Genomic DNA, 25,360 nt, shown 5'->3' on the forward strand with positions numbered 1-25,360 from the left:
TGAAAATTAACATTAGTTGTGAGGGAGAAAAAGAATGCTAGGGAAGGTATGAAACATCATTTTTTTGTTTATTTGAGACAAGGTTTTTATGTAGCCCATACTGGCCTTAAACTATGTAGCTGAAGATATTCTTATTTAAACTCTTGATTCTCTTGCCTCCACCTCCGATGTACTGGTATTATAGGTATGTGGCGCTTTTTTTTTTTTTTTTTTTTGGTTTTTCGAGGTAGGGTCTTACTCTAGCCTAAGCTAGCATGGAATTCACTATGTAGTCTTAGGGCGGCCTTGAAATCATGGCGATCCTTCTACCTCTGCCTCCCAAGTGCTAGAATTACAGGCATGCACCGCCATGCCTGTCCCTCCTCCTCCTCCTACTCCTCCTCCTCCTTCTTCTTCTTCTTCTTCCTCTTCCCCTTCCCCTTCCCCTTCTCCTTCTCTTCCTTCTTCTTCTTTTTTAATATCTTGGACATTTGAGCCAATTAGATGTCTTCAAGGTCCCAATGAATCTTTGCCATAAAACATAGGTTTAGGCAATGCATCCACTGAGATACTCAAAGAATTTGGGGCTTAAACTCTTTTAATTTTTTTTTTTAGTTTTTGACAATTTCATACATATATGTATATGTTGTATACCTCCATCACCCTGTTTAGTCCCCTCGCACTACAGCTGAACCCTGTCTTCTTCCTCCTATTTTTGTTTCCGAGGTAGGGTCTTGCTCTAGGCCAGGCTGACCTGGAATTTACTATGTAGTTTCAGGTTGGGGGGCTTCCAGATTCTTCTGACTCTGGGTGCCATTTCCATAAGTGCAGTGAGATTGCAGATGTGTGCTACTTGGCCTGGCTTTACGTGGGTGCTAGTGAGGATGGAACTCCAGTTGACAGGCTTGTAAGCAACTACCTTTGACTGCTGAGCCATCTCCCTTGTCCCTTACTTTTGTTTTGACACAACCTTTTTATTTATTCCTTTGTTTTGTTTTATTTTGAGAAAGTTTGCTTGGTTTCCCAGGCTGGTATTAAACTTTCATACCTGCTTTAGCCTCCTGAACACTGGTATTAATTACAGGCATGTGCCACCCCACCCAACTTGAACACAACTTTTGTTTGTTTGTTTGTTTGTTAAGGTAGGGTCTTACTCTAGCCCACGCTGACTTGGGGCTTACTTAGCAGTTCAGGCTGGCCTTGAACTCATAGTAATCCTCATACCTCAGCTTTCTGAGTGCTGGAATTAAAGGCATGCACCTTAAATCCTGGCTTCTTGAACACAACTTTTCAAAGTCTATGGTACTAACATAGTGTCAGAACCTGGTCCTTTGCCGTCATGGTGACAGGTCTCATCTTTGCTATAGCTACTTGAAATCTTTCAAATGAATCATCTTTTCTTCCCCATCACATTTACGTAGCATCTAGCATATAGAGGTACTCAATAAATCTCTGTTGAATAGTTTCTACGAGGCAGCTTTTAAAATAGCTCAGCAAAATACTGGCAGGAATCAAAGCTAGTAGTGATAATTTAGGTGCAATGAATTGTCGGGTTGTCTTGTAAAGGTTAATTATGTTTTTGCTGCTGTGTTTGTCAAGGCCACCTGGACGTTGTGGCATTGCTCATTAAACATGGTGCGGAAGTTACCTGCAAGGATAAGAAGGGATACACCCCTCTGCATGCTGCGGCCTCCAACGGGCAGATCAATGTTGTCAAGCATCTGCTGAATCTGGGAGTAGAGGTAAGCTGTGGTGAGTGTGACTCTCCTGGCCGGTGTGGCCATGGGTTTTCTCTCCTTTGAGACTAAATCCTGTCTATATTTTAATTCAAGGAGAGAAAAACAAACAAACAAACAAACATATTTCCTGGCATATTATCTTTTTGAGTTTATGTGAACTGACAAGAGCCATGGGGACATAGACTTGGTAGCAGAAATAAACTAAGCATATCCAAAATAGAGACATATGTAAACATAGTGTACATAATATGTGCTAGCCAGGCAGTTTTATTTTATTTATTTATTTATTTTGGTTTTTGGAGGTAGGGTCTCACTCTAGCCCAGGCTGACCTGGACTTCATTATGTAGTCTCAGGCTGGCCTCGAACTCACAGCAGCCCTTCTACCTCTACCTCCTGAGTGCTGGAATTAAAGGTGTGCGCCACCACGCCCGGCTAAATCAGGTAATTTAAAAAGACTGGCCAGGGACCCCTCAGATGGCTGACAGCAGGAACAAATGAATGGACGGCAGGAATGAACAGTGGACGCATCTGATGCTGAGCTGGAACTGTTGGCCTGTCCCTCTGTCCTTTAGCTAGGAGCAGCAGTCAGAAACTGTGAGGGAAACCAAGCTCTGTACTGACCTGAGGCTGGCATTTAGCCCCCAGAGGCGGGCTCAGACAGCAACAGGGAGCCATGGACTGAAAAACGCACCTCCAGACAGAAGCTCGGCTCTGCTTCCAGCTCAGGCTGGTGAGCTGTCGGGCTCCGGAGTGAAACCTGAGCGGGACAGAGCCTGGCTTGTGTGGGCAGGATCCACACTGGCCTCTCTGTCCATCCCCCGTCCTTTGTCTTTACAGTCACTGAACCCACGAGACTTTCACCTTCCACTCTTTTCTCCAGCCAGAACCTTCCCCCAGCCCCACCCCAGCACACAGGATGATACCTCGACCTTCCTCCTCCTCAGTCACTTTTTTTTTAATAAATTTACCTTTTAAAGATTTATTTATTTATTTATTTGATTATTTGAGAGTGACAGAGAGAAAAAGAGGCAGATAGAGGGAGAGAGAGAGAATGGGCGCGCCAGGGCTTCCAGCCTCTGCAAACGAACTCCAGACGCGAGCGCCCCCTTGTGCATCTGGCTAACGTGGGACCTGGGGAACCGAGCCTCGAACCGGGGTCCTTAGGCTTCACAGGCAAGCGCTTAACCGCTATGCCATCTCTCCAGCCCCTCAGTCACTTTTTGGCATGTTCAGTGTTGCTGCCTTTACCCTGGGGAAGCTAGCATTCCCTGGATAACCTGCTGGGGTGGGAGTCAGCGCTGGATAATCACATTGATGGAGGGCTATTTCCTTTCTCTCGCCAAAGCCATTAGCCTTTTTTTTGGGGGGGGGGGTAAATTGTCTGCAGTGATTTTAGTGGCCCCGTGCTGCACTCTTTGCAGATTGACGAGATCAATGTCTACGGGAACACGGCGCTGCACATAGCCTGCTACAACGGGCAGGATGCGGTCGTGAACGAGCTCGTTGACTACGGCGCTAACGTGAACCAGCCCAACAACAACGGCTTCACCCCGCTGCACTTTGCGGCTGCCTCCACGCACGGGGCTTTGTGTCTGGAGTTACTGGTAAACAACGGGGCTGATGTGAACATTCAGGTAGGACGGACACTCTCAGTCTCTCTGCATTAAACACCTTTGCACGGGAGACTCCGTTGAAGCAAAACTAACCGCTGAAAATCCCACGGTGGTTTTGTGAGTTGGAAGCACCTTGTCTCACATGGGCCTATCCCGGAGCGAGATGCCACAGAACTAACTGGAATGCTTCTGTCTGTGTGGAGGTACCAGTGAGAAGGAACCAGGGCTGCAACCTGTGCCCTTGGTGGCTGAGTAACTGCTCAAGGGGCAATGCTGGATCATGAGGGTACTGACGCAGCCCAGATTTGGATGCAGAGACCTGTGTTTAGTGGACCAGGCAGAGCTGCTGAGCATTTGAAGGAAGGCTAAATAATGATGGCTTCTAACCTCAGCGTGGCCCTCAAGTGCTTCTCCTTAGAGCAAGCTGCACACAGCGGCTCCAGTGACATGGCGTCAGGCTGTGCTAATGAACCTGCCCTTAGCATGGGAGCTGACCAAGAACTGCCTGGTGCCCTGTTGGGCAGTGAATGAGATGAGAAGTGATCTCTGTCCTCACAGAAATTGCACTATGGCAAGGAGATGCACACACCCAGATAATTATGGGGCAGGAGAAGGTGATGAGTGCTGAGGAGCAGCAGGGAGCTTTGCAAAGTAGATGAGATCCTCGTTAGCGTGCTGGTCTTGAGAAGTAAGAGGGATGGGAGGTGAGGAGGAGCCCACTGAGGGGACACGGTTTTGCAGAACGAAAATCAGCGTAGCGACGAGCTGAAGATGAGGGTGAGGATTGAAACCTGGGGAAGGGAGGCGACGCCACAGACTGAGTGTAAGCGTTAAGTTCTGGGGCTGGGCTGCCTACATGCCTCTCCTGGCCTTGACTTTGAGTAGCTAACTAGTAGTGACCTGTCTGCCAGTCTCAGTTCTTTGATTTGTAAAGTTGGGGTAACAATAGGATGTTCGTGGGCCTGTTGTGAAGATTTCACGCAGTTGTTGCTCTGAAATTGCAGAGAACGAAGTGTACCACGTGGTAAGTGCTTGGTGGACACTGTTCATATTCACGCAAAGAGCTATCGGGTGCTGGGGAGCTGGCTCAGCCGTGAAAGGACTTTGCCTGCCAAGCCTGCCAACATGAGTTCATTTCCCCAGTGCCCATGTGAAGCTGGTATGCACACCCCTCTACATACATAGGTATGTACTTATCATATATACATGAAGACACAAGTAAATAAATAAATAAATACATTATTTTTTGAAAAAGGAAGGCCAAACGGAAGAGCAGGCTTAGGCAGTAAGTTGAATTTAGCTGTGCAGAAGCTGACTTTGGACCTTTGGTACAGTCAGCCTGAGAACCCCACAGTGGAAATCGTGATACTCGAGTACAGAAGAGCAGTGGAGGATCGGAAAAGAGCAATGGAAAAAGAAAATGTCGCCCAAGGAGAGTATGCCTAATAGTATGATTACGGAAAGGGAGGGCGGATCTCAGGAGCCCTTCACTGTTAGGAAGAGGAGGAGGAGGGGGGAGGGAAGAGGAGGAGAAGGAGCTAGAGAAAGGCATGGGAAACATCAGAGAAGGAAAAGGACTCAAGTGTAGTGTCTTCGTAAAGGTGCAAGGCAGGCAGAAGAGAAAAGTAGAGTTAACGAAGAGCATTTCAGAAGCCCACATTCTGTAAGTTGAGCCCATTCCAGAGTCCCAGGAAGGGGTAAGGGGGAAGGTCATTGGGGGCTTGAGAGAGACCAAGGAGATGTAAGCCAGCATGAAAAAGAGTCTTTGTGAGGGGTTGAAGTCCCAGAGTCTAGTGACCGGGGGAGCAAGAAGCACACATGTGACCAAGCCATCAGTGTCTCTTGGACTGTGGTCTTGTCATCTTCATAAGCAAGGACCATCTGTGGATTCTTCAAAGACAGGGAAATGATTAAAGTTAAAGACACTGTCTTTTTGATCCTCAACTTAATTAGCTAACAGTTTGATCTCTTCAGTCTTTTGCAAAACACACCCCTGATGCTTCTCAGTATGGCCTATGCCCAGAGCTAAAAGGCCACTGTCTTTTAAAGTGTTTTTGTTTATCAATTTGCATATGTGTGTGTGAATGTATGTGCATGCACATGGGCCCATCATGGTCACTTACCTGCAAATACCAGGCATGTGCTCCACTTTTTGTATCTGGCTTTTTGGTGGGGGCTGGTGGATTGAACCTGAGCTGGCGCACTTTGGAAGCAAGCACCTTTAACCTCCGAGCCATCTCCCTAGTCCTCAGCTCCATAAAACACCACTTTCTGACCCACCTACCTATTTCTTCCCATTAGCTGATCTGTGGCCAGTTCAGAGAGGGATTTCAGCTTTGTTTGTTACATTGGTTTATGTCAGCCTTATCCTGTTTCCTACAAAATGGACCAGAACAAGCATATTTACTTGATTTTGATATATAAATTTTTATGGACTGCTCATAATATCTAGAATGCCAGAAACACCATTTTCAAATCAGAGGGATGTGTATCTATTCAGTGTAAAGGATGTGTCGGCGCCTATCTAGCCTTCTTCCTGGGACTCCTTTCATTTCCTCCATCCCTATCTGCTCTGATTGCGTAACTCCCTCCTTCTCGATCCCACCCCATGTGTATCCATCACCCGGCACTTCCGTAGAGCCATCCTGTCTGACTGAGGAGTAAGCTTTCTAATTAAAGTTGTTATCTCTCTGTGCCATATTGCTCCTGGATTTTGAAAATGTTTGTAGATAGATACTAGATAAGTTATATCTGTTTAGATTTTGTAAAGTTTGAGGGAAACAGCATGTTGAAATGCAGCCAGCGCCCACCCACTGTTTACTTGGCTTTCCTTTGTTCTCACTGGACATCTTCACGAACAATAGCAAGATGGGAGAGGAGGGGGAGATGTGTTCTCTGTGCTGCTTAGAGTCCTTCATTTACTTAGGTTGTTCATGGCCCCCTCTTTGGTTTTTTGCTGTAAGTTTAATTTTTCAATTAGTTAATTAATATGTGTGTTCGGTCACTCCAGGCTGTCCTGTTGCTGCAAATGAATGTCAGACACACGTGCCACTTTGGGTCCAGCTTTACATGAACACTGGGGATTCGAACCCTGGCTGGCAGCCTTCAGAAGCAAGTGCCCTTAACCACTGAGCCACCTCCCTAGCCACAGCTTTGTTTCTGTGTCTGTGTGTAGTGTGTGCACATGTGCGTGGGGGGCTTATGTGTGCGCTAGTGTGCATGCATTTGTGTGGGCGTGAACGTGGAGCATAGAGGTTGACGTCGAGTGTCTTCTTTAGTCGCTCTCCACCTGCTTTTGGAGACAGGGTCTCTCGCTGAACCCGGAGCTCACTGTTCAGCTAGATTAGCAACTGGGGATTGGCCTCTCTCTCCTTGACAGTGATGGGGTTGCAGGCAAGGGCCACCCTGCTCAACTTTTTACATGGAGTTGGAAATCTGAACTCAGGTCCTCATGTATCATGGCAAACACCTAACTGATTGAGTCATCTCCTCAGCCCTACTAGGTTGTTGTTATCATTATTATTACTTGAGGTATGGTGTCACTGTAGTCCAGGCTAACTTGAAACATGAAACTCACCTTGTAGTCCCAGGCTGGCCTCGAACTCACAGTGATTCTACTACCTCTGCCTCTTGAGTGTGGGATCAAAGGTGTGCGCCAGAACACCTGGATTCTAGTTTAATTTTGATAAAGAAGTAGAGACATTATATTTCATAATCCATTGAAGAGTCACTTGTGATTTGTAAGCTAGAAAAATATGTGATTTTTCTTCTCTGCTATGGACCAAAGTGTATGTTCTGTGGCATCACAAGCTTATTTTTTTAACTTTTTATTGACATCTTCCATATATGTAGACAAAATAACATGATAATAGTCTCTTCTCACCACCTTCCCTTTCCCCATTCCAAATCCCCCTCCACAGAATTCCTTCTTTCTAGTTTCTCTTCCTTTTTTAAAAATATAAATTATTTAAAGGGCTAGAGAAATGGCTTAGCTGTTAAGGTGCTTGCCTGCAAAGCCTAAGGACCCAGGTTCAATTCCCCAGTAACTATGTACATGGTGGCTCATGTGTCTGGAGTTCATTTGCAGAGGCTAGAAGCCCTGCCATGCCCATCCTCTCTCTCTCTATCTGCCTCTTTCTCTCTCTCTCTCAAATAAATAAATATAAATAAAATATTTTTTTAAAAATTAAAAGAAAACTAATTGTGAGCTTTATGTATGGAAAAATCACATGTTGGTCCCATTCCCCTCATGTGCCCTCATATATCCCCTCTCCTCTGAACCCATTCTTTAAAGACCCTATTTTTAAAGGCTAAGCCTTGTTGGGTTTCAATGGCTTTTAAAAGCATTTAGTTCCCTCTACATCCACACAATGTAGGCAACCTGCCCCCACTGGCCACCAAGGTACTCTTAGTTCTTCCTCTACCATCCCCCCCTCTGCCCCCGGTACCCTATGAGAAGTTAGTTATGGTTACCCTCATCAGGAGATGAACGCAGACAAAGGCCTGTAAGGCAGATCTGCAGTAAGCATCATCCCCATCACATCGGCAGCCTTTGCCTTCCACTCCTGGTCACCTCTGCTCATTTGTACCTTTACCAGAGACCCAAACACTGTCAGAGAGAAGAGTGGGGTGCCTGCTGTCTCCCAAACAAGACGGGCTTTGCAGACTCCATGCTGTAGAAACCAGCGAACTCTGCTTTGGCTTTCAGCCTGCACTTTAGATAGCTACCAAGTGGGTACTTCTTGGTAAATCCTTTAAGCTTTCTTTCTACATGTGGGAAAGTGCTTCCTAAATATTTATGAGGATATTGCCTAAACACTGAAGTATTTATAGCTTTTTATATATTTAATTAAATCATAATTACTTATGTTTTTATGTTAAATTTAAGAGGAAATACTAGAGCAAAAGTTAAAGAAACAGCACCACCTAGGGACAAGTGCATGTCAATTCCGAAATTCTTACTCTGGTCTCCTTGGAGTCTTGGACTGTCTACACTAACCCTCTTATTGGAAGAGTGTGTTGTAAATCCTTCCAAAGTGGTTCCCAGGTATGTTGGTCATTTAGACTGTCCCCAGTGTGGACAATGCTCTAGATGTGGATGGCATTTAGAGGCCCTTTCCCTGTGTCTCAAAGTCAGGGGCCATGCTGTGCCCTCACTCTCTTGATCACTTCTCCTTTTCCTCAAAACTATTATTTTTAATATGCTATCATGCTTATTTTCATTCTCCTCAATATTTTCTGGTTCATATTATATTTATATTCACATTAAATGGATCCCGTTATCCCCCCATCTGCTTAAGAGCTTTAACTATAATAGTACTTTTTTTTTTTTTTTTCCAATTAGGATGTTGTTACCACTCTGATCAACTCTTCTTTTGGCTCAGACTTTGTATAACTAGTTTCATCTTTTCTAAGGAGTAGACCTACAGAATGTAATAACAGTTCTCCTGCTAAAGCCCATATTCTAAAAGAAGGAATCTTAAATGAGTGTACTATGTAAGTCAGAAATGGGGGTGCCCTTGTCCCAGTTCCAATTCAGGGATTGGGGAGATGGCTCAGCAGTTAGAGGCTATTGTTTGCAAAGCCTATTGGCATGAGTTCAATTCCCCAACATCCACATAAACCCAGACCCAAAACATGGTGCAAGCCTCTGGCATTCATTTGCAGCAACAAGAGACCCTGATGTGTTCACATGCAAATAAATTTTTTAAAAAACTGCTCAATTCAGTAAGTGTAGGTTAGAGCACAGAATCATAGTGCTAATAAGAGCCCTGGGAGGAGACATGCCTGGCTGGGTCCATCCTAAAAGATACTTATTTCAATGATTATTTGCTTTCCACTGTGGTTTTTTAAAAAATATGTTATTTAGCGCTAAGCATGGTGGTGCATGCCTTAATCCCAGCACTGGGAAGGCAGATGTAGGAGGATCACTATGAGTTTGAGGCCAATCTGGAACTACAGAGTAAATTCTAGTTCAGTCTGGGTTAGAGTGAGACCTTACCTGGAAAAAAAAAATTATTTAAAGCCTAAGCATTTAAATTTTACCAGACTAATGAATATGAATGTGTGAAATCTCAGACTTAAACATTTCTCCTGAAATTTAAGAAGATAATAGTGCTGGGTGTGGTGGCACATGCCTTTAATCCTAGCCCTCAAAGGAAGAGGTAGGAGGATCACTACCAGCCTGAGACTACATAGTGGATTCCAGGTCAGCCTGGGCTAGAGCAAGACCCTACCTTGAAAAACCGAAGAAAAAACACAAAACACCCAATTAATAATAATAGTGACATGAATTTTAAAAATCCTTGAATGAATATATAGGCATTCCTCATCTTGCAATGAAATGTTGTCCCTGCAAACCCATTATAAATTCATAATGCTTTTAGCACACCTACCCTGTGGAACATCACAGTTTAGCCAACAGTTCACTATAGGGTGCCAATTGGGTGCTGTCATATTTGCAGGACCGCCTGGAGCTGCTACTTATCACTGCCATCCCACAGTGCAGGAGAGTTTCATGCCATGCTTCATACCTGGAAAAGTGTAAAAAGTCAAATTTTGAAGAATAGTTTCTTCTCAGTGTGAGTTACTTGTGCATCATCATACAGTCAAAAACTGTCAAATGGAAGCCAGGCGCAGTGACACACACCTTTAATCCCAGCGCTCAGGAGGCAGAGGTACATGGATTGCTGTGAGTTTGAGGCCACCCTGAGACTGCATTGTGAATTCTAGGTCAGTCTGGACTAGAAAGTGAGACTTTACCTCAAAAACAAACAAACAAAACAAAAACAAGACAAAAAAAAAATCACAATTGTCCAATGGACCCACTGGAAGCTGGAGACAATCTGTATTTTTACTCCTAAGTGATATTTTCTTCAGGGCTCTTTTTCAGAAGGTATTTTTATTTCTTAATTTTCTGGGTAGGACTTTGGCCTTTGGTATGGTAACACTCAATGTACAGTTTCTGTACGGTGTCTGTATTTTGGCTTAATCTGTTTTAGGAAGCTCCATGATTTTTGTCGTGAGTGAGTCGTGTATAAACTTAGTAATTTCCAGATGATCCTTAGAACAGCGACATGGCTTCATCTTATGATGCTGAAAGTTGGGTGAATGAAGAGAGCGTGCTTTCTGCGGAAGCAGCGTGTAGGGAGTGGGGCGGGGGTCCTGCTAGTGTTGAGAGTCGCCCTCGTTGTGTTAGCCAGCTGCAGGTCAACAGGACTGCGCACATCGTTTGCTTTAAAAGCTGAAAAGAATACCAAAGGAGACTTCCTTTGTCAGTAGACCACAGAAGGGAAAAGCATTTTAGATGGTTACTACTCTTAGCTCCTTTAAGATGTGATATGATGCGGTAACTTGGGAGGTCATTTATGTTTTGTCTGTTAATTTCAAAACCATCTTTGTTGAACTGTCGATCATCCTTTTAAAAAAAAATGAAATTAATTAAACTTTTCAGGGCGCCGTGAGCATTATCCCCAGAGGTGCTTCAGATCGATGCGCTGGCTCGTGACACTCCATTGTTTTTCCCTCTCTCGTTTTAGAGTAAAGATGGCAAAAGTCCTCTGCACATGACAGCTGTGCATGGAAGGTTCACACGGTCACAAACCCTCATTCAGAATGGTAAGAGACACTTCGGTTTCGGGGCTGTGTTGACTTGAACAGCCTCTTGGTCTGACTGTGCATGGCTTCAGCTAGCTGAATGAAGTAGACATGTGTTGGTGTTTTAGTCAGCATGGGTTTACACGGTCCTTTGATGTCTTTTGCTAAAAAAGCTCCTTATTGCACGTAGTAGGGAGAACATAAAGTTGCAAGAGAAATGATGTACGGGACACTGAGGTGCTTTTTCACTCTGAAGCTCATAAATCAACGGCCTACGTTTTCAGGCAGCTGATTGGAGTTATTTTTGGATTTTAGAATCCATAAATTCCCCTAAGTTAAAGTTCATCAAACTAGTCAGGCAAAGTTTGAACAAACAAGGTGACTCAGGGGAAGAGCAGCTAAGCGTGAGGCATAGTGATTGTAAACTCGCAGGCCTGACAGAGATCTGGGAGAGCCACGTAACAGTACTTTTCCAGGCTCCCGACAAAGACGCACTTGAGCCTTCAGTAACCATCAACAAGGCCACAGTCCCAGGGAGTGTCACTTTATATTTCAGCTCACCTCACATTAGTGGACCGTGGTCAGCATCACGAGTCATTTACCTTTGACAACACAACTTCTGTGACCTTAGCAAGTCTTGGAGACAATTAAAAAAAAAAAAAAAACAACTCTGGTGTAATTAAGCTGACATTCGAGGTCAGTTTGGTAATTCATAGACTATTTCTAGTTGACCCACCCATACTTGCACTTCTCTGACTTCTAATGTGATTCACTTTTCTTGGATCTATCTACCTATTTTTTTTTTCTTTTTTATCTGTAAGAACTTTGGGTGACATGTGCTTGAATTGGTAGTGGCACTGAGTTATATCTTAGGCACTCAAGCCATAAAACCAAAAAAATCATTTGACATCTAGATGGAAAACCAGTCAGTAAAATTATGCTTAGGAAGCAAAATATCTGCAGCAACACAAGGGGAATTTATAATCATTTCAGTGAGGCTGTAGGAGAAAAGATGTCCCAGCAAGTTTCCAGTGAGTGCAGGAAGGTAAAATGGAAATTCACTGCATGACACCCATTATTTCTAATTTGAAATATGTGCTGTGCCTTGGGCATTCATCTTATTGAAAGGAGCACTTTGTTTTGCTTTGTTGGTATAAATATAAGGGAGAGGTGACCCTGGCCTGTCTCTTTGAGCACTTTTCTTATCTCACTGTATTTCTTAACTTCTTTTCAGAAACAGTGTCTATCTCCTTAAAATTTTTTAATGAGAATTTAATCAACGGGCTTTAGCTATGAGGCATGAAAAGTTTTCCTTGTGAAAGCAGTTTCCATCAACAGAGACAAGGTTGGAGAGAGAACAGTTTTCCACCTTGCAAGCTCTGCACGGCTTTCCCTTGCGTCTGTTGCTGTGCCAGACCATACTTCTGTCTCCTCTGGTGCAAAGCCTAATCCAGCTTCCTTCCCCCTGTCACGCTTACAGTGGGCCTTAAGGGCTGCTAGCCACTGCCCGCTTGCTATGAGCCATGCCGAGAACCCAGGGACATCCATGCTCTCATTGAGCATCCTTGCTGTGCTTTCAAGTCGGAGGCGAGACCTGACAGTCTTTTCCTTGGTGTCCAAGAGATCTTTGCCTCCGAGCTTGTCTCCTCGTTGGCTGGTGGACGGGGTGGGACCCATAGGGCTGAACTGATGAGGAGATAATGGCTATAACGTATAGGTTACCATGCATAACGATTAGGCTGAGTGTTCGCACTTACGTCAAGCACTTGACCAAACGGCCCATGTTAGTCCTTTCTGCCACCCTAGGACCAAAGGGGAGCTATTCTTAGCTCTGTTTCAAAGATGGGGAACATAAAGCAGAAAGGTTCTCACAGAGACTGACTGGCATGTTGAAGAATGGGGATTGGAACACAGGCAGTCTAGCATCAGACAGACCCTTCAGCTGCCGCAGTTACATACACATTTTCAAACAATGTTTAAAAAAAAAAAAACTGGAGGGAGGAGGGAACTGGAGAGATGGCTCAGACGTTTTCTGCAAGCCCGAGGATGGGAGTTTGGACCCTCAGAATCCACGGAAAGCCCACACGTGGTGCCCAAGTGTGTAACTGCAAACCTGCCTGTGGCAGTGGGGAGTCCTGAGGCTTGGCCAGCTAGTCTGGCACTTGCAGCAACCACACAAGAGGAATTCTGCTCAAGCTTGGTAGAAGCAAGGATCGGCACCCCAAGGATGTCCTCTACATATGTGCTGTTTGCGTGGACACACACACACGCACACACACAGCTTTTTTAAAAAAGTTTTTTTTGCCCATTTTTATTTATTTATTTGAGAGTGACAGAGAAAGAGGCAGATAGAGGGAGCGAGAGAATGGGTACGCCAGGGCTTCCAGCCACTGCAAACGAACTCCAGACACGTGTGCCCCTTTATGTATCTGGCTAACATGGGTCCTGGAGAATTGAGCCTCTAACCGGGATCCTTAGGCTTCACAGGCAAGCGCTTAACCGCTAAGCCATCTCTCCAGCCCCACAATTTTTTTTTTTTTAAACTTGAACTCTGCTTGAGACATATATATCTGGAATAGAGTTGTTGCTGTAAATGAACAGCATGTTATTCTCTTTTTGTGTTGTCATTCCTTTGCTTTCATTTCACATGTCACATGAGGACTGTGAGTTCTGTTGGACCTTTTTGGACATTTAAAATTTATTTTTACTTGTTTACTTGACAGAAAGAGAGAGAAAGAGAGAGAGAGAGAGAGAGAAAGGGAGAAAGGGAGAGAGAGAAAGAGAAAGGGAGAAAGGGAGAGAGAGAGAGAGAGAGAGAGAGAGAGAGACAGAGAGACAGAGAGACAGAGAGACAGAGAGACAGAGAGAGAATAGGCCCATTAGGGCCTCTAGCTGCTACAAAACAACTCCAGATGCATGTGTCACCTTGTACATCTGACTTTATGTGGGTACTGGGGAATTGAACCTGGGTCCTTTGGCTTTGTAGGCAAGCACCTTAACTGCCAAGCCATCTCTCTAGCCCCTTTTCGGTTATTTAAAAAGTGCTGGGGCTGGAGAGTTGGCTTAGCGGTTAAGTGATTGCTTGCTTGTGAAGCCTGAGGATCCCCGTCCGAGGCTCGATTCCCCAGTACCCAAGTAAGCCAGATGCACAAGGTGGCATGCATCTGGAATTCGTTTGCAGTGGCTGGAGGCCCTGGCACATCCATATTCTCTCCTTTTCTCTCTGCCTCTTTGTCTCTCTGTCTGTCTGTTGTTCTCAAATAAAATAAATTAAAAAAAATTTTTAAATCCATTTTGTTCCTTGTTAAAGCAGTTTCCATGAACAGAGACAAAGTTGGAGAGAGGATAATTTTGTGCCTTACGAGCACTGCTTGTATGAGAGCCCCCTCCCCAGAGGCTCACACGCCAGGGCGCGGCGGAGTGCTCGCGTGGGTCAGGACCCGCTTGAGCTGCTCTGTCCTCCCAGCCGGGAGCTGCCGCCACGTGGGAGCGTGGCTGACCATGCCGCTCAGGAATGTTCCTTATATTTATCTGCTTGCTCTGTTCAGTTGATTTGGTGTCTGGCTTCTGACAGCATTTCTTGGATTCCCACACTGCTCTCCAGCCAGGGCTTTTAGTTCTGTGTCATCACCTGGTAAGACAATCACACACAAAACGTTTTCAGCCAAGCGCAGTAGTGCGCACCTTTAATCCCATGGCTTGCTAGGCAGGTTCTGGGAGACAGAGGGAGCAGGATGCTATGAGTTCCAGGCCACCCAGAGACTACAGAGTGAATTCCAGGGTAGCCTGCGCTACAGCATGACCCTGCCTTGAAAAAAAAAAGGAAAAGAAAAAAGGGTCTTTTTTATTTGGTAAGCAACTAAAACTTGTACACAGATCATCCTGTTACCAGCAGCAGTGTCACAGCAAGAGAGGGGTAGGAGCTAGAAGATGACACAGTCTGGAAACAGTGGCATTTGGCCCAGTCTTTGACATGAGGTGGCTGCCTCAAATGTTGCCCGGCAAGTTCCAGAAAAGTTCAAAGTAATGTTGTCTTTGACTCTTCCTGTCCAAGCTCTCTGTTTATTTTTAAAGGTTCTTAAAGTACTAGCCGAGGCATACTCCATGTGAGATTTTTGACCTTTTGGCTCACATTGCTTCAGAGGCAGTTTCCTAAGTTGACTGTGTCTGGGCAATGAAAAGCTAATTTCAGATGAATAGTTAGATAATGATGCTTAATTCTCCCTTCTGATATGCTCTAGGTACTTTTGAACTTGCAAATGCTTATTTTACTCGCAATTATTAGTGATCAATTACTAGCATTTAACTTGGAACTTTCCGATAAGTAGTAAAGATACTGAATTTGACATTTAAAAAGGCAAGGCTTAGAGATTTTCAAGTGGAAATGGGAACGTCGGTGGAGTGTTGGTAGAATACAAATTCGCGCATTCAGGGGTTTTACTTTAATAGAAAACATATTTTCAAATAACAAACAGCTTCTCTTATTTTTCTAGTAAAATACATTTTAAGTGACAAGCATATATGTATGGTTATGGCTTTAAATTGAATTACAAAATGACAGTAGCAACAAAGAGAAACCTTGTCCTCTCAGACCGTTTTTTACCCTTTCTGATTATTTTTGCTCTTTTCATTCTTTGCCCAGTAGCTGGCATATTTGAGGCTGGCAAACCTACAGGCCCCTGCATGTCTTTAGAAATGTTTGGTGGCCCTCATCTGAGAAGATGGTGGAGTGAGTGATGTAGTGTTGAAGGTTTCTCTGACATAGGGGAATCCCCTTCCCCATGTCCCCAGATCAGTTTCTGGAGGAACCTTTTAGGTAGAAAATGACTTTTCTGGTCCTTAGATAGATGCATTCTGGATTGCTTGGGGTGCCTGTGAAGACCATTTTGCTACCATAAACATGAATTGATCTAAATGGATGTCTCTAAAATTAGATCATCATGATTACTATAATCTCTTTAGTCTCTAGATGATCACGTTAACAATTTTATTATTTTTCCTGATTATAAAATGTGCATACACTCACTGTAAACTAAAGTAAGAGCATTAAAGAGGCTACCATGATTTATCTTTCATTCACATATTCAGAATTTCTCTTGGCAGTTTGGTGAAGGTTTTGGACTTTTCTATTTATTTAAGGACACGTATGTAAAGATACATAATTATCACTTCTCCAGAAGTGATCATAGTGCAATAATTCATTCTAAAAATAAAAGCTTCACTAGAGAACAAGCATTCAAGAAATGATAAGTATTTGGATCCAAGTTGCCAGTTATAATATTCTGTCATAGTCAAAGATATGAAGGGATTGCTTTTCTTTAAACAGAAAGTAAATTGCAAATTTATGTGAGGTTTTAGACACAAGCATCATATTCATTTATTTATCTATTTATTATTTATTTACTTATTTATTTTGAGGCAAGCCCAACAGCCTGGCCTATTTTTTTAATGTGAGAGAGGGAGATCAAAGGGGGGGGGGTAGACTTGGTGTGCCAGGGTCTCCAGCCACTGGAGGCGAACTCGAGCATCCCTTTGTGTGCATGTGCGGCCTTGAGTGCTTGTGCGCCCGGCTGACGTGGGGTGCGGAAAGTCAAACATGGGGCCTGAGGCTTCTCAGGCAAGGGCTTACCCGCTAAGCCATCTGTTGCAGTCCGGTTTGCATTGCTGGTAGAAATCACCCAACCAAGAGCAGCTTCTGGGAAAAAGAGTTTTATTTTGGCTTACAGGCTTGAGGGGAAGCTCCACGATGGCAGGGGAAAACGATGGCATGAGCAGAGGGTGGACATCACCCCCTGGCCAACGTAAGATGGACCACAGCAACAGGAAGGTGTGCCAAACACTGGCAAGGGGAAACTGGCTTTAATACCCATAAGCCTGCCCCCAACAATACACTCCCTCCAGGAGGCATTAATTCCCAAATCTCCATCAGCTGGGAACCTAGCATTCAGAACACCTAAGTTTATGGGGGACACCTGAATCAAACCACCACATTCCGCCCCTGGCCCCCATAAACTGATAATCATACATGATGTAAAATGTAATGCATTCAGTCTGACTTTAAAAGTCCCCATAGTTTTTAATCAATCTCAATGATGTTCATACATCCCCATAGTTCAAGATCTTTTAACTGAGCCATAATACCAAAATATAACCTCAAAAAACCCAGAATGGCACAGAATAAATATTCACACTGCAAAAGATGGCATTGGGCATAGCAAAGAAACATTCAACCAATACAAGATTTAAAACAACCAGGGCAAACATCAAACTCTCTAGCTTCAAGTCCAGCAACTCAAACCAGTGACAAATCTTCAAGTCCGATAATGCTAACCAGCAACAAGTCTCTGGCATTCCAATTCCGCCCCTCCAGCTAGGCTACTCACAGTCCTGGGAAACTTCATTGGGTCCGGCAGCTCCTCAGCAGCCATCTCATGGTCCCGGCATCTCCACTGAGTCTCCACTGCAAGCCACGGTTCATCCTCATGGCCCCATGGGGTCTCTATGGAGGCAACCAGAAAACCTGCTTCACACTGCCCATGGCCATTTCCAAAACACAAGACCATGTTGCAAACTCAATGACCCTCTTTCCAGCATTTCTTATACTCCATGATACCAGGTAGGGTGCCAATTTGTTAATCCAGGGGAGAATAAAGCAGACGTTGAAGAACAGGACACTCCTTGAACATTCAGGCCCTTCAAAAGAGTCTACATTCTTCTTGTTGCCCCAGCGCAGGTCAGCTAGCCCAGTCTCAAAGGTCATAATCTATCAGTTGCAGCTGAACGGGCAACAGTTCACCCAAAGATGTTCCTTTCTGTGCCATATCCCTCTGCTCACACCAGTTCATTTCTACGCAAAGCAACCCTGCACAACTTCTCAGGACACGGGCACAAGAGCAAGCTTCTCACACAAACTGCTAGCCCAGTCCAGGCACAGCTCTTTCACACCCTCATAAGCCAAACCTCACAGTCCATAGTTCTTACTGCCTTCAGACCAGAATAGTCCATTAAGCTGTACTTACAGCACTGCAAGGCATCTCTTAGGCCAAGGTTTCAACTCCTTCCACAGTCCTCTTGAAAATCAGCTTCAAAAGGCCGAAGCCACACAGTCAGGTGTCTAGCAGCAACCCCACTCCTCGGTACCACTTTACTGTTGCAGTCCGGTTTGCATTGCTGGTAGAAATCACCCAACCAAGAGCAGCTTCTGGGAAAAAGAGTTTTATTTTGGCTTACAGGCTCGAGGGGAAGTTCCACGATGGCAGGGGAAAACGATGGCATGAGCAGAGGGTGGACATCACCCCCTGGCCAACGTAAGATGGACCACAGCAACAGGAAGGTGTGCCAAACACTGGCATGGGGAAACTGGCTTTAATACCCATAAGCCCGCCCCCAACAATACACTCCCTCCAGGAGGCATTAATTCCCAAATCTCCATCAGCTGGGAACCTAGCATTCAGAACACCTAAGTTTATGGGGGACACCTGAATCAAACCACCACACCACCTGTCCAGCCCACACATGTCTTTGAAAAAAATTTTTTTAAATATTTTTTTGTCCATTTTTAAAAAAATTTATTTATTTGAGAGTGACAGACACAGAAAGACAGATAGAGGGAGAGGGAGAGAATGGGCGCGCCAGGGCTTCCAGCCTCTGCAAACGAACTCCAGACGCGTGCGCCCCCTTGTGCATCTGGCTAATGTGGGACCTGGGGAACCGAGCCTCGAACCGGGGTCCTTAGGCTTTATAGGCAAGCGCTTAACCACTAAGCCATCTTCTCCAGCCCACACATGTCTTTTATTTTTGACAGAGTAAAGCATTGTGTGATAACTACAGTTTTTGAAGCATTTTCCATCTTCCACAAGGCCCACACAGTTTTGGCCATTAGTTTATTTCATAACAAAGATTCATGTTGACTAACTAGGTTTTAACAATAATATAGTGAGTTTGGGGGGTTTGTTGGCCATCATGATCCAAAGTAGGAATCGATGGCTGTGCAGAAATTATTGCGAGGGCGTTGTAATGGTCTTTCGCTTTTCTAATGTCCCAGCCTGAAAGCTAATGCTCCTTCCCCAGGTCGGGGAAGATGTCCTGCAGCTTTATCGTAGTACTTCAGGATACTTTTCATGGGGATGCAAGAGGGCACAGACTTTCTCCAAACTGTTTCCTAAAGTCTAACTAGACCCCCCAAAATACTTATGATATCCAATTAAGGGCGAAAGTGGAATATAAAACTATTTCTACTATGATTTTAGCTATACACACAACTGGAAATAACTATGCCAGAATGTGAATCCTGTCTTAGGCTATCAGTACTTCTATGGGTGACTCTTTCCTTCTTTGTATCATGCTGACTCGGCTGAGTTTTCCTCAATGGGAAGAGAATTTACTTTCTCTAGTAAGTGCACAGTTTTTAAACCATCTCATATCTTCCCAAATTGGTCAAAGCCACTCACATGGTATTCATGTTTGGGGGGATTTTATATTTCTTTTTCTTTTCTTTTATCTCTCTCTCTCTCTCTCTCTTTTGGTTTTTTGAGGTAAGGTCTCACTCTAGCTCAGGCTGACCTGGAATTCACTATGTGGTCTGAGGCTGGCCTTGAACTCTTGGCGATCCCCCTACCTCTGCCTCCCGAGTGCTGGGATTAAAGGTGTGCGCAACCACACCTGGCTTGAATTTTATATTTCTTATTTTGGCAAATATAGATGTATACATTTAGTTTAAATGTTTATACTGAATACTATTGCATTAGTATATCTTAGCATAAAATGAGATTATTCATATATTAACTCAATAATGAATCTGAAGTCAAAAGTGATGGCACTTGGCTGACTAGTTGGTAAGACATAATTACATAATGAGACTCACTCTAAATTACCTGCTATTATAGAACATGGTTTGATAACCCAGTAACTTACAGCTTTCATTAATGATGCAATGATTAGTTCATGAACAGTTTAGCCAAAAACTACAACCTCAGAATTACTTATCTATGCCTCACTGCAAAGGGAATTTTTTAAAAATTTTTTTTGCTTATTTATTTTTATTTATTTATTTGAGAGCAACAAACAGAGCAAGAAAGAGGCAGAGAGAGAGACACAGAGAGAATGGGCACACCAGGGCCTCCAGCCACTGCAAACGAACTCCAGATGCATGTGCCCCCTTGTGCATCTGGCTAACGTGGGTCCTGGGGAATTGAGCCTTGAACCAGGGTCCTTAGGCTTCACAGGCAAGCGCTTAATCACTAAGCCATCTCTCCAGCCCCAAAGGGAATTTTTTAATTAAAGTACAGACATGTGTTTGCTTAAACACAAGTACCCATTGTGTCCCCCACTCTGCCCTTGCTGCACGCCCCTTACTTTACTCCCCCTTTGCTTTTGTGCTGCTTTAGCTCAGGCCCTTCCTTTCTTTTTTTCTAATCTTTTCTTTTGTTTGAAACAGGGTCTTATTATTTACCCCAGACCAGCCTCACATTCATCATATAGCCCAGGCTGGACTTGAACTCACCATCCTTCTGCCTCAGCCTCCTGAGAGCTATGTTACGGGTATGAACTACTATAATAAGAAGGCCCATTCTTTTTCATTGAGATATAATGCATCTTCAGTAAAAGTCACCATGTAAAGAACACAACCCGTGGATTTCAGTATCTTCTCAAGGCTGCAAAACTATCACCACTACCTAACTCCATTACATCCCTGCCCTCCTCAAAGGAAACCTGATCTCATCAGCAGTCACTCTTCATCACTCTCTCCCAGCCTCTGCCAACTGCTAATCTTTCTATCTTTATAAATTGTTTAACACCTTTCCTTGGGTTTCCATTCTTTTCCGACCTTTAGGGAACATTTTAGTCAGATAACTAAGACACTATCACCCAAATAAACTCCAGATGGATCACACATCTCAACTAACAAGTGAAACCTTTCCAGTACAGTACACCATGTATAAATGTCTTTATTAACAGAATATGAAGAAAGCCTTTCTAACTTAAAACCTAAGGAGAATGGATAAATTATGTAAAATTTTAATTTTACTAGATGAAAATACTGTACATAAAATTAATGACAAAGGAAACCTGAGAGGAAAATATTTGTAGCACATGACACTGATAAATGCATAATCTCCCAAATGGTTGAAAAATATTTGTAGCATGTATTACTGATTAATGTGTAATCTCCCAATTGGTTGATGAGTTTTTGAAGATCAAGAGAAAAAGAAAGAAAAAAGACCACGCAGAGACATGCAGATATAAACACACACAGTTTAGAACAGTGGGCAAAAGCCATGAAAAATAGGAATAGATAAATAAAAGCCCTCAATATGAGAGTCCATGTCTGATGAAAACTCCACTGAACAGATGGCTTAGTGGTTAAGGCTCTTGCCTGTGAAGCCTGAGAAATCTCATGTTTGAATCTCCAGGTCTTATGTAAGCCAGACGCATGACACAAAGTATGCAATGTTGCACCTACCCACAAGGGGGCGCGCACGTCCAACGTGTGTTCGCAGTGGCTGAAGGCCCTGGCATGTCTGTTCTCTCTCTCTCTATTTCTGCCTCTTTTTCTCTCTCTCAAGTAAAAAAAGAAAAAGAAAGAAAGAAAGAAAAAAATCTCCACTGAGATGCCCATTCTCACCCATCACACAGCAGATTACTGATAAGCCTGAGGACGCTGTGGGGCAAAGTATTCCACACACACTGTGGATTAGAATGCAAAATCACACAGCACCTACATAGGCAAAGAAATGTGGCAAGATGTAACAAAAGCCACCTATCCTTTTGTCCTATACGCTAGGAATCACCCAGCTAGGAATTTACCTTGAACTAAAAGCAAATGTCAAGCAGCATACACACAGGAGGTTACTCACTGCAGTGCTCCTGATAATGGCACCGTTGTGTACAAGCTCATCCCTGCGAGAGGTTGGGCTAAACTGATCCTCTCCCGAGGCAGAAAACAACACCGCTGCATAGACGTGAGGTGTCTCCAAGAAAGGGGGTGTAAGCCAGGATTCCAGGTGGCAGTAAGTAAAACTAAAAAGCATTTTTTTTTTTCTTACAGAAACATAGAAGCATAAACTAAAATGAATAAAATGGTTGTGATAGGAAGTAAGTAAGATTGAAATAGAAGAATAGGAATGAGAGAGGTCTTTTAAAAATATAATTTTGAGGGCTGGAGAGATGGCTTAGCGGTTAAGCACTTGCCTGTGAAGCCTAAGGACCCCAGTTTGAGGCTCATTTCTCCAGGACCCATGTTAGCCAGATGCACAAGGGGGTGCACGCGTCTGGAGTTCATTTGCAGTGGCTGGAAGCCCTGGCGCACCCATTATCTTTCTCTCTCTTTCTCTCTGCCTCTTTCTCTGTCACTCTCAAATAAATAAATAAATAAAAATTAAAAAAAATAAAAATGAAAATGAAAATATAATTTTGAGGGGCTGGGAAGATTTCTCAATGGTTAAAGATACTTGCTTGCAGAGCCTGCTGGCTTGGGTTCAATTACCCAGTACCTGCATAAAGCCAGTTGCACAAAGTGGTGCATGCACCTGGAGTTTGTTTGCAGTGGCAAGAAGCCCTGGTGTGCCCTTGCTCTCTCTCTCCTTCTCTAATCTCAAATAAATAAAAATGAAAAACAAAAGTATAATTTTGGCTTGTAAAATGTAAATGTTTTACATATTAATAAAAAGCATTAACTTTCCAGGCATGGTGGCACATGCCTTTAATCCCAGCACTCAGGAGGCAGAGGTAGGAGGACGATTGCTGTGAGTTCAAGGCCACCCTGAGATTACATAGTAGCATAGGTCAGCCCGGGCTAGATCAAGACCCTACCTTGAAAAACCAAAATAAAATAAAATAAAATACATTAACTTGAATCTAATAAAAATTTAAACCCACAGATTAATATGAATCAACTGTATATCAAAATGATAGTATAAGCCTACAAATTGAAGAATTTGGGTCACTTTTGAATAAAGTGCTTCCTGTACATGCTGAATTTATTGTGGGGAAGTTTGCTTGGAAATTAGATATTCACACAGTCTTAAAGTATCAGCAAAAAAAAATATGTGCTAATTACAAGGGGACAGACTTTTTTTTTACTGTAGGAAATGTTGTTAGATATCCTCATAATATGGTGAAGGCGTTAAGTGTAATGATTTCCAATTTATTTTTAAGTGATTCTTCAGATAATTAAATAGATCAGTTATATTTACACATCTACTCAAGAAAAGCGAGTGAAGAAAGAAATGTGAAATAAAAAGTTTGGGCTGGAGTCATGGCTCAGCAGCTAAGGCGTTTGCCTGCAAAGCCTAATAACCAGAGTTCAATTCCCCAGTACCAACATAAAGCCTGATGCACAGTGATGTACACATCTGGAGTTCATTTGCAGCAGCTGGAAGCCCTGGAGTGCCCATTCTCTCTATCTCTCTGTCTCTCTATCTCTCTCTGCCTGAAAATAAATAAATAAATAAATAAATGTATATTAGGAAAAACAAGGCAAGACATAAGATTATTGTAGTAGAGGGATTATATCTACTGTGATTTTTTTTTTTTTTTTTGGTTGTTTTGAGGTAGGGTCTCACTCTAGCCCAGGCTGACCTGGAATTCACTATGGAGTCTCAGGGTGGCCTCGAACTCACAGCAATCCTCCTACCTCTGCCTCCCGAGTGCTGGGATTAAAGGCGTGCGCCACCACGCCCGGCTACTGTGATATTTTTAATAAGTTTGAGTATTTTCAGTTTATAGTTTTTATTCAACTGTATTTTAAGCTAGGTTATCAATCTATCCTCTGACTCTTTTCCTGAACAGTCTTTGATTCTTTGTGACAGTGTGACATTCCTACGTGACTTCAGAGTCCCACTGTGTGGAAGTTGACTGCGCTGTTCATTTGGAGCAGGATCATGGCTGCCAGATTTTAGACCCCTGAATAAGACGATACGGAGAGATTTTCCAAAGCACATAACTGGATTTCTCTCTCTGCAGATTAAGTTCTACTACTACTTTTTCAGATGATTTATCCCCTATGAAAATCATTCTTATACTTCAGAGCAGAAATACACCCTGGAGTAGAAAGAAATCAACATTTGGTTCATCTGGGTGACCCACATAGAATGTGGTACTGTGATCAGCTTGAATCATTGTGTTACGTTATGCTGTTCAAATATCTCTTTCAGGTGGTGAAATTGACTGTGTGGATAAGGACGGCAACACTCCTCTCCACGTGGCTGCACGATATGGTCATGAGCTTTTGATCAACACCTTAATCACCAGTGGAGCTGACACAGCCAAGTAGGTTACTGTGGAAAAACGGTGGTGAGATTGCCGCCTGGTAGGAATGCTGCCGAAGGGACCATGTGGTGGACGGGCCCTGCCTATCCGGTGTGTGGTGCGTGGGGTCCATTTATACAGGTGCAGGTGGATCTGTACTACTGTACTAAGCGCAGGTTAAATTTGGAATTAAATTAGGGACTTTTGATGTTAATGAGAGATTCAAGGAAGAACCGATTTTATTTTCAGTCACATCCGAAAGAGGCCTACTTGGGCAGTTTTAATTAAGGAGAACTGAACTTTATTTCTAACTTCGTTTTCTATTATTCCTGCTTTGTCTAGTGCTCAGGGTTAAAGAGGGAAAATAACTGGGCATTTCCAAATTTATTCAGAGTTCTTATCCAATCTTTAAAAAAATATATGGTTATAGGGTACAACTGAGTCAACTTGCCACATACGAGGTGGGAATCTGACTATTTTGCACTGAATTCTGCAAAAATACATGAAACATTTGCCTGGGCCTGTGATCGGGCTGAGTTCCATGGCCATTCAGAGGTTACCTAATGGGTGTCTTCAGGAGGTCGTAACTTCGTTTAGGAACTCATACTTTTCAGTCCCACCTAGAAATAGAACTGGGCCAGACAGTAAGCCATAAATCCCTAAAGGAAACAGAACATCAGTGGCAAAATGTTTGCTGCCGAAAGTAGGTGGGAAGGAGAAAGGTCAAAGGTGGTGAAAGTGGAAAGGCTTCAAGGGGAAGGGGAGGAGGGAGTAAGTGGGACAGAGGGTGCCAGCATCCCAGGGCAAGGAGAGCAGCAGTGACATGGAAGAGTCCTCCAGGGGAGGAGCTTGTGGAATCCCAGGCACCATATGACACTTGGGTGCCCAAGTTTGCCAGGCTTCCTCTGGGCCCCAGCCATCCCTTTTACTGTAGATTATGGCCAGTTGAACCTGTTGTTCATTTCTTCATTTGAAAAATGGGAGTAATAACAGCGCCTATCTTAAGGTTCATTATGAAGATTAAATGACTCAATTACTAGGAAAGCTCTCTGGTATATGGTAAGATTTGGATGAGCACGAGGCATAAAAATATATCATCAAAGATTATAGAAAAGATACTCCTATGAAAAGGGCTCTGAGCAGCATCTAGCACACTGTAAGCTATCAATAACTGTTAACGATTA

At 43.5% G+C, this 25,360-nt stretch overlaps 1 protein-coding gene across 11 annotated transcripts in view; it reads left to right on the plus strand.

Annotated features, from left to right (window-relative positions):
• Positions 1–25,360, plus strand: part of Ankrd44 (ankyrin repeat domain 44) — a 340,447-nt gene that overhangs the window by 206,857 nt on the left and 108,230 nt on the right. For all 11 annotated transcript variants that reach the window (XM_045147141.1, XM_045147142.1, XM_045147139.1 and 8 more), the window contains exons 7-10: positions 1,579–1,721; positions 3,141–3,353; positions 10,871–10,949; positions 24,083–24,197. In XM_045147141.1, coding sequence (XP_045003076.1) covers positions 1,579–1,721; positions 3,141–3,353; positions 10,871–10,949; positions 24,083–24,197 — 550 coding nt within the window. The remainder of the gene's footprint in view (positions 1–1,578; positions 1,722–3,140; positions 3,354–10,870; positions 10,950–24,082; positions 24,198–25,360) is intronic.

Source organism: Jaculus jaculus, chromosome 4, assembly GCF_020740685.1.
Source record: "Jaculus jaculus isolate mJacJac1 chromosome 4, mJacJac1.mat.Y.cur, whole genome shotgun sequence".
Taxonomy (NCBI): domain Eukaryota; kingdom Metazoa; phylum Chordata; class Mammalia; order Rodentia; family Dipodidae; genus Jaculus; species Jaculus jaculus.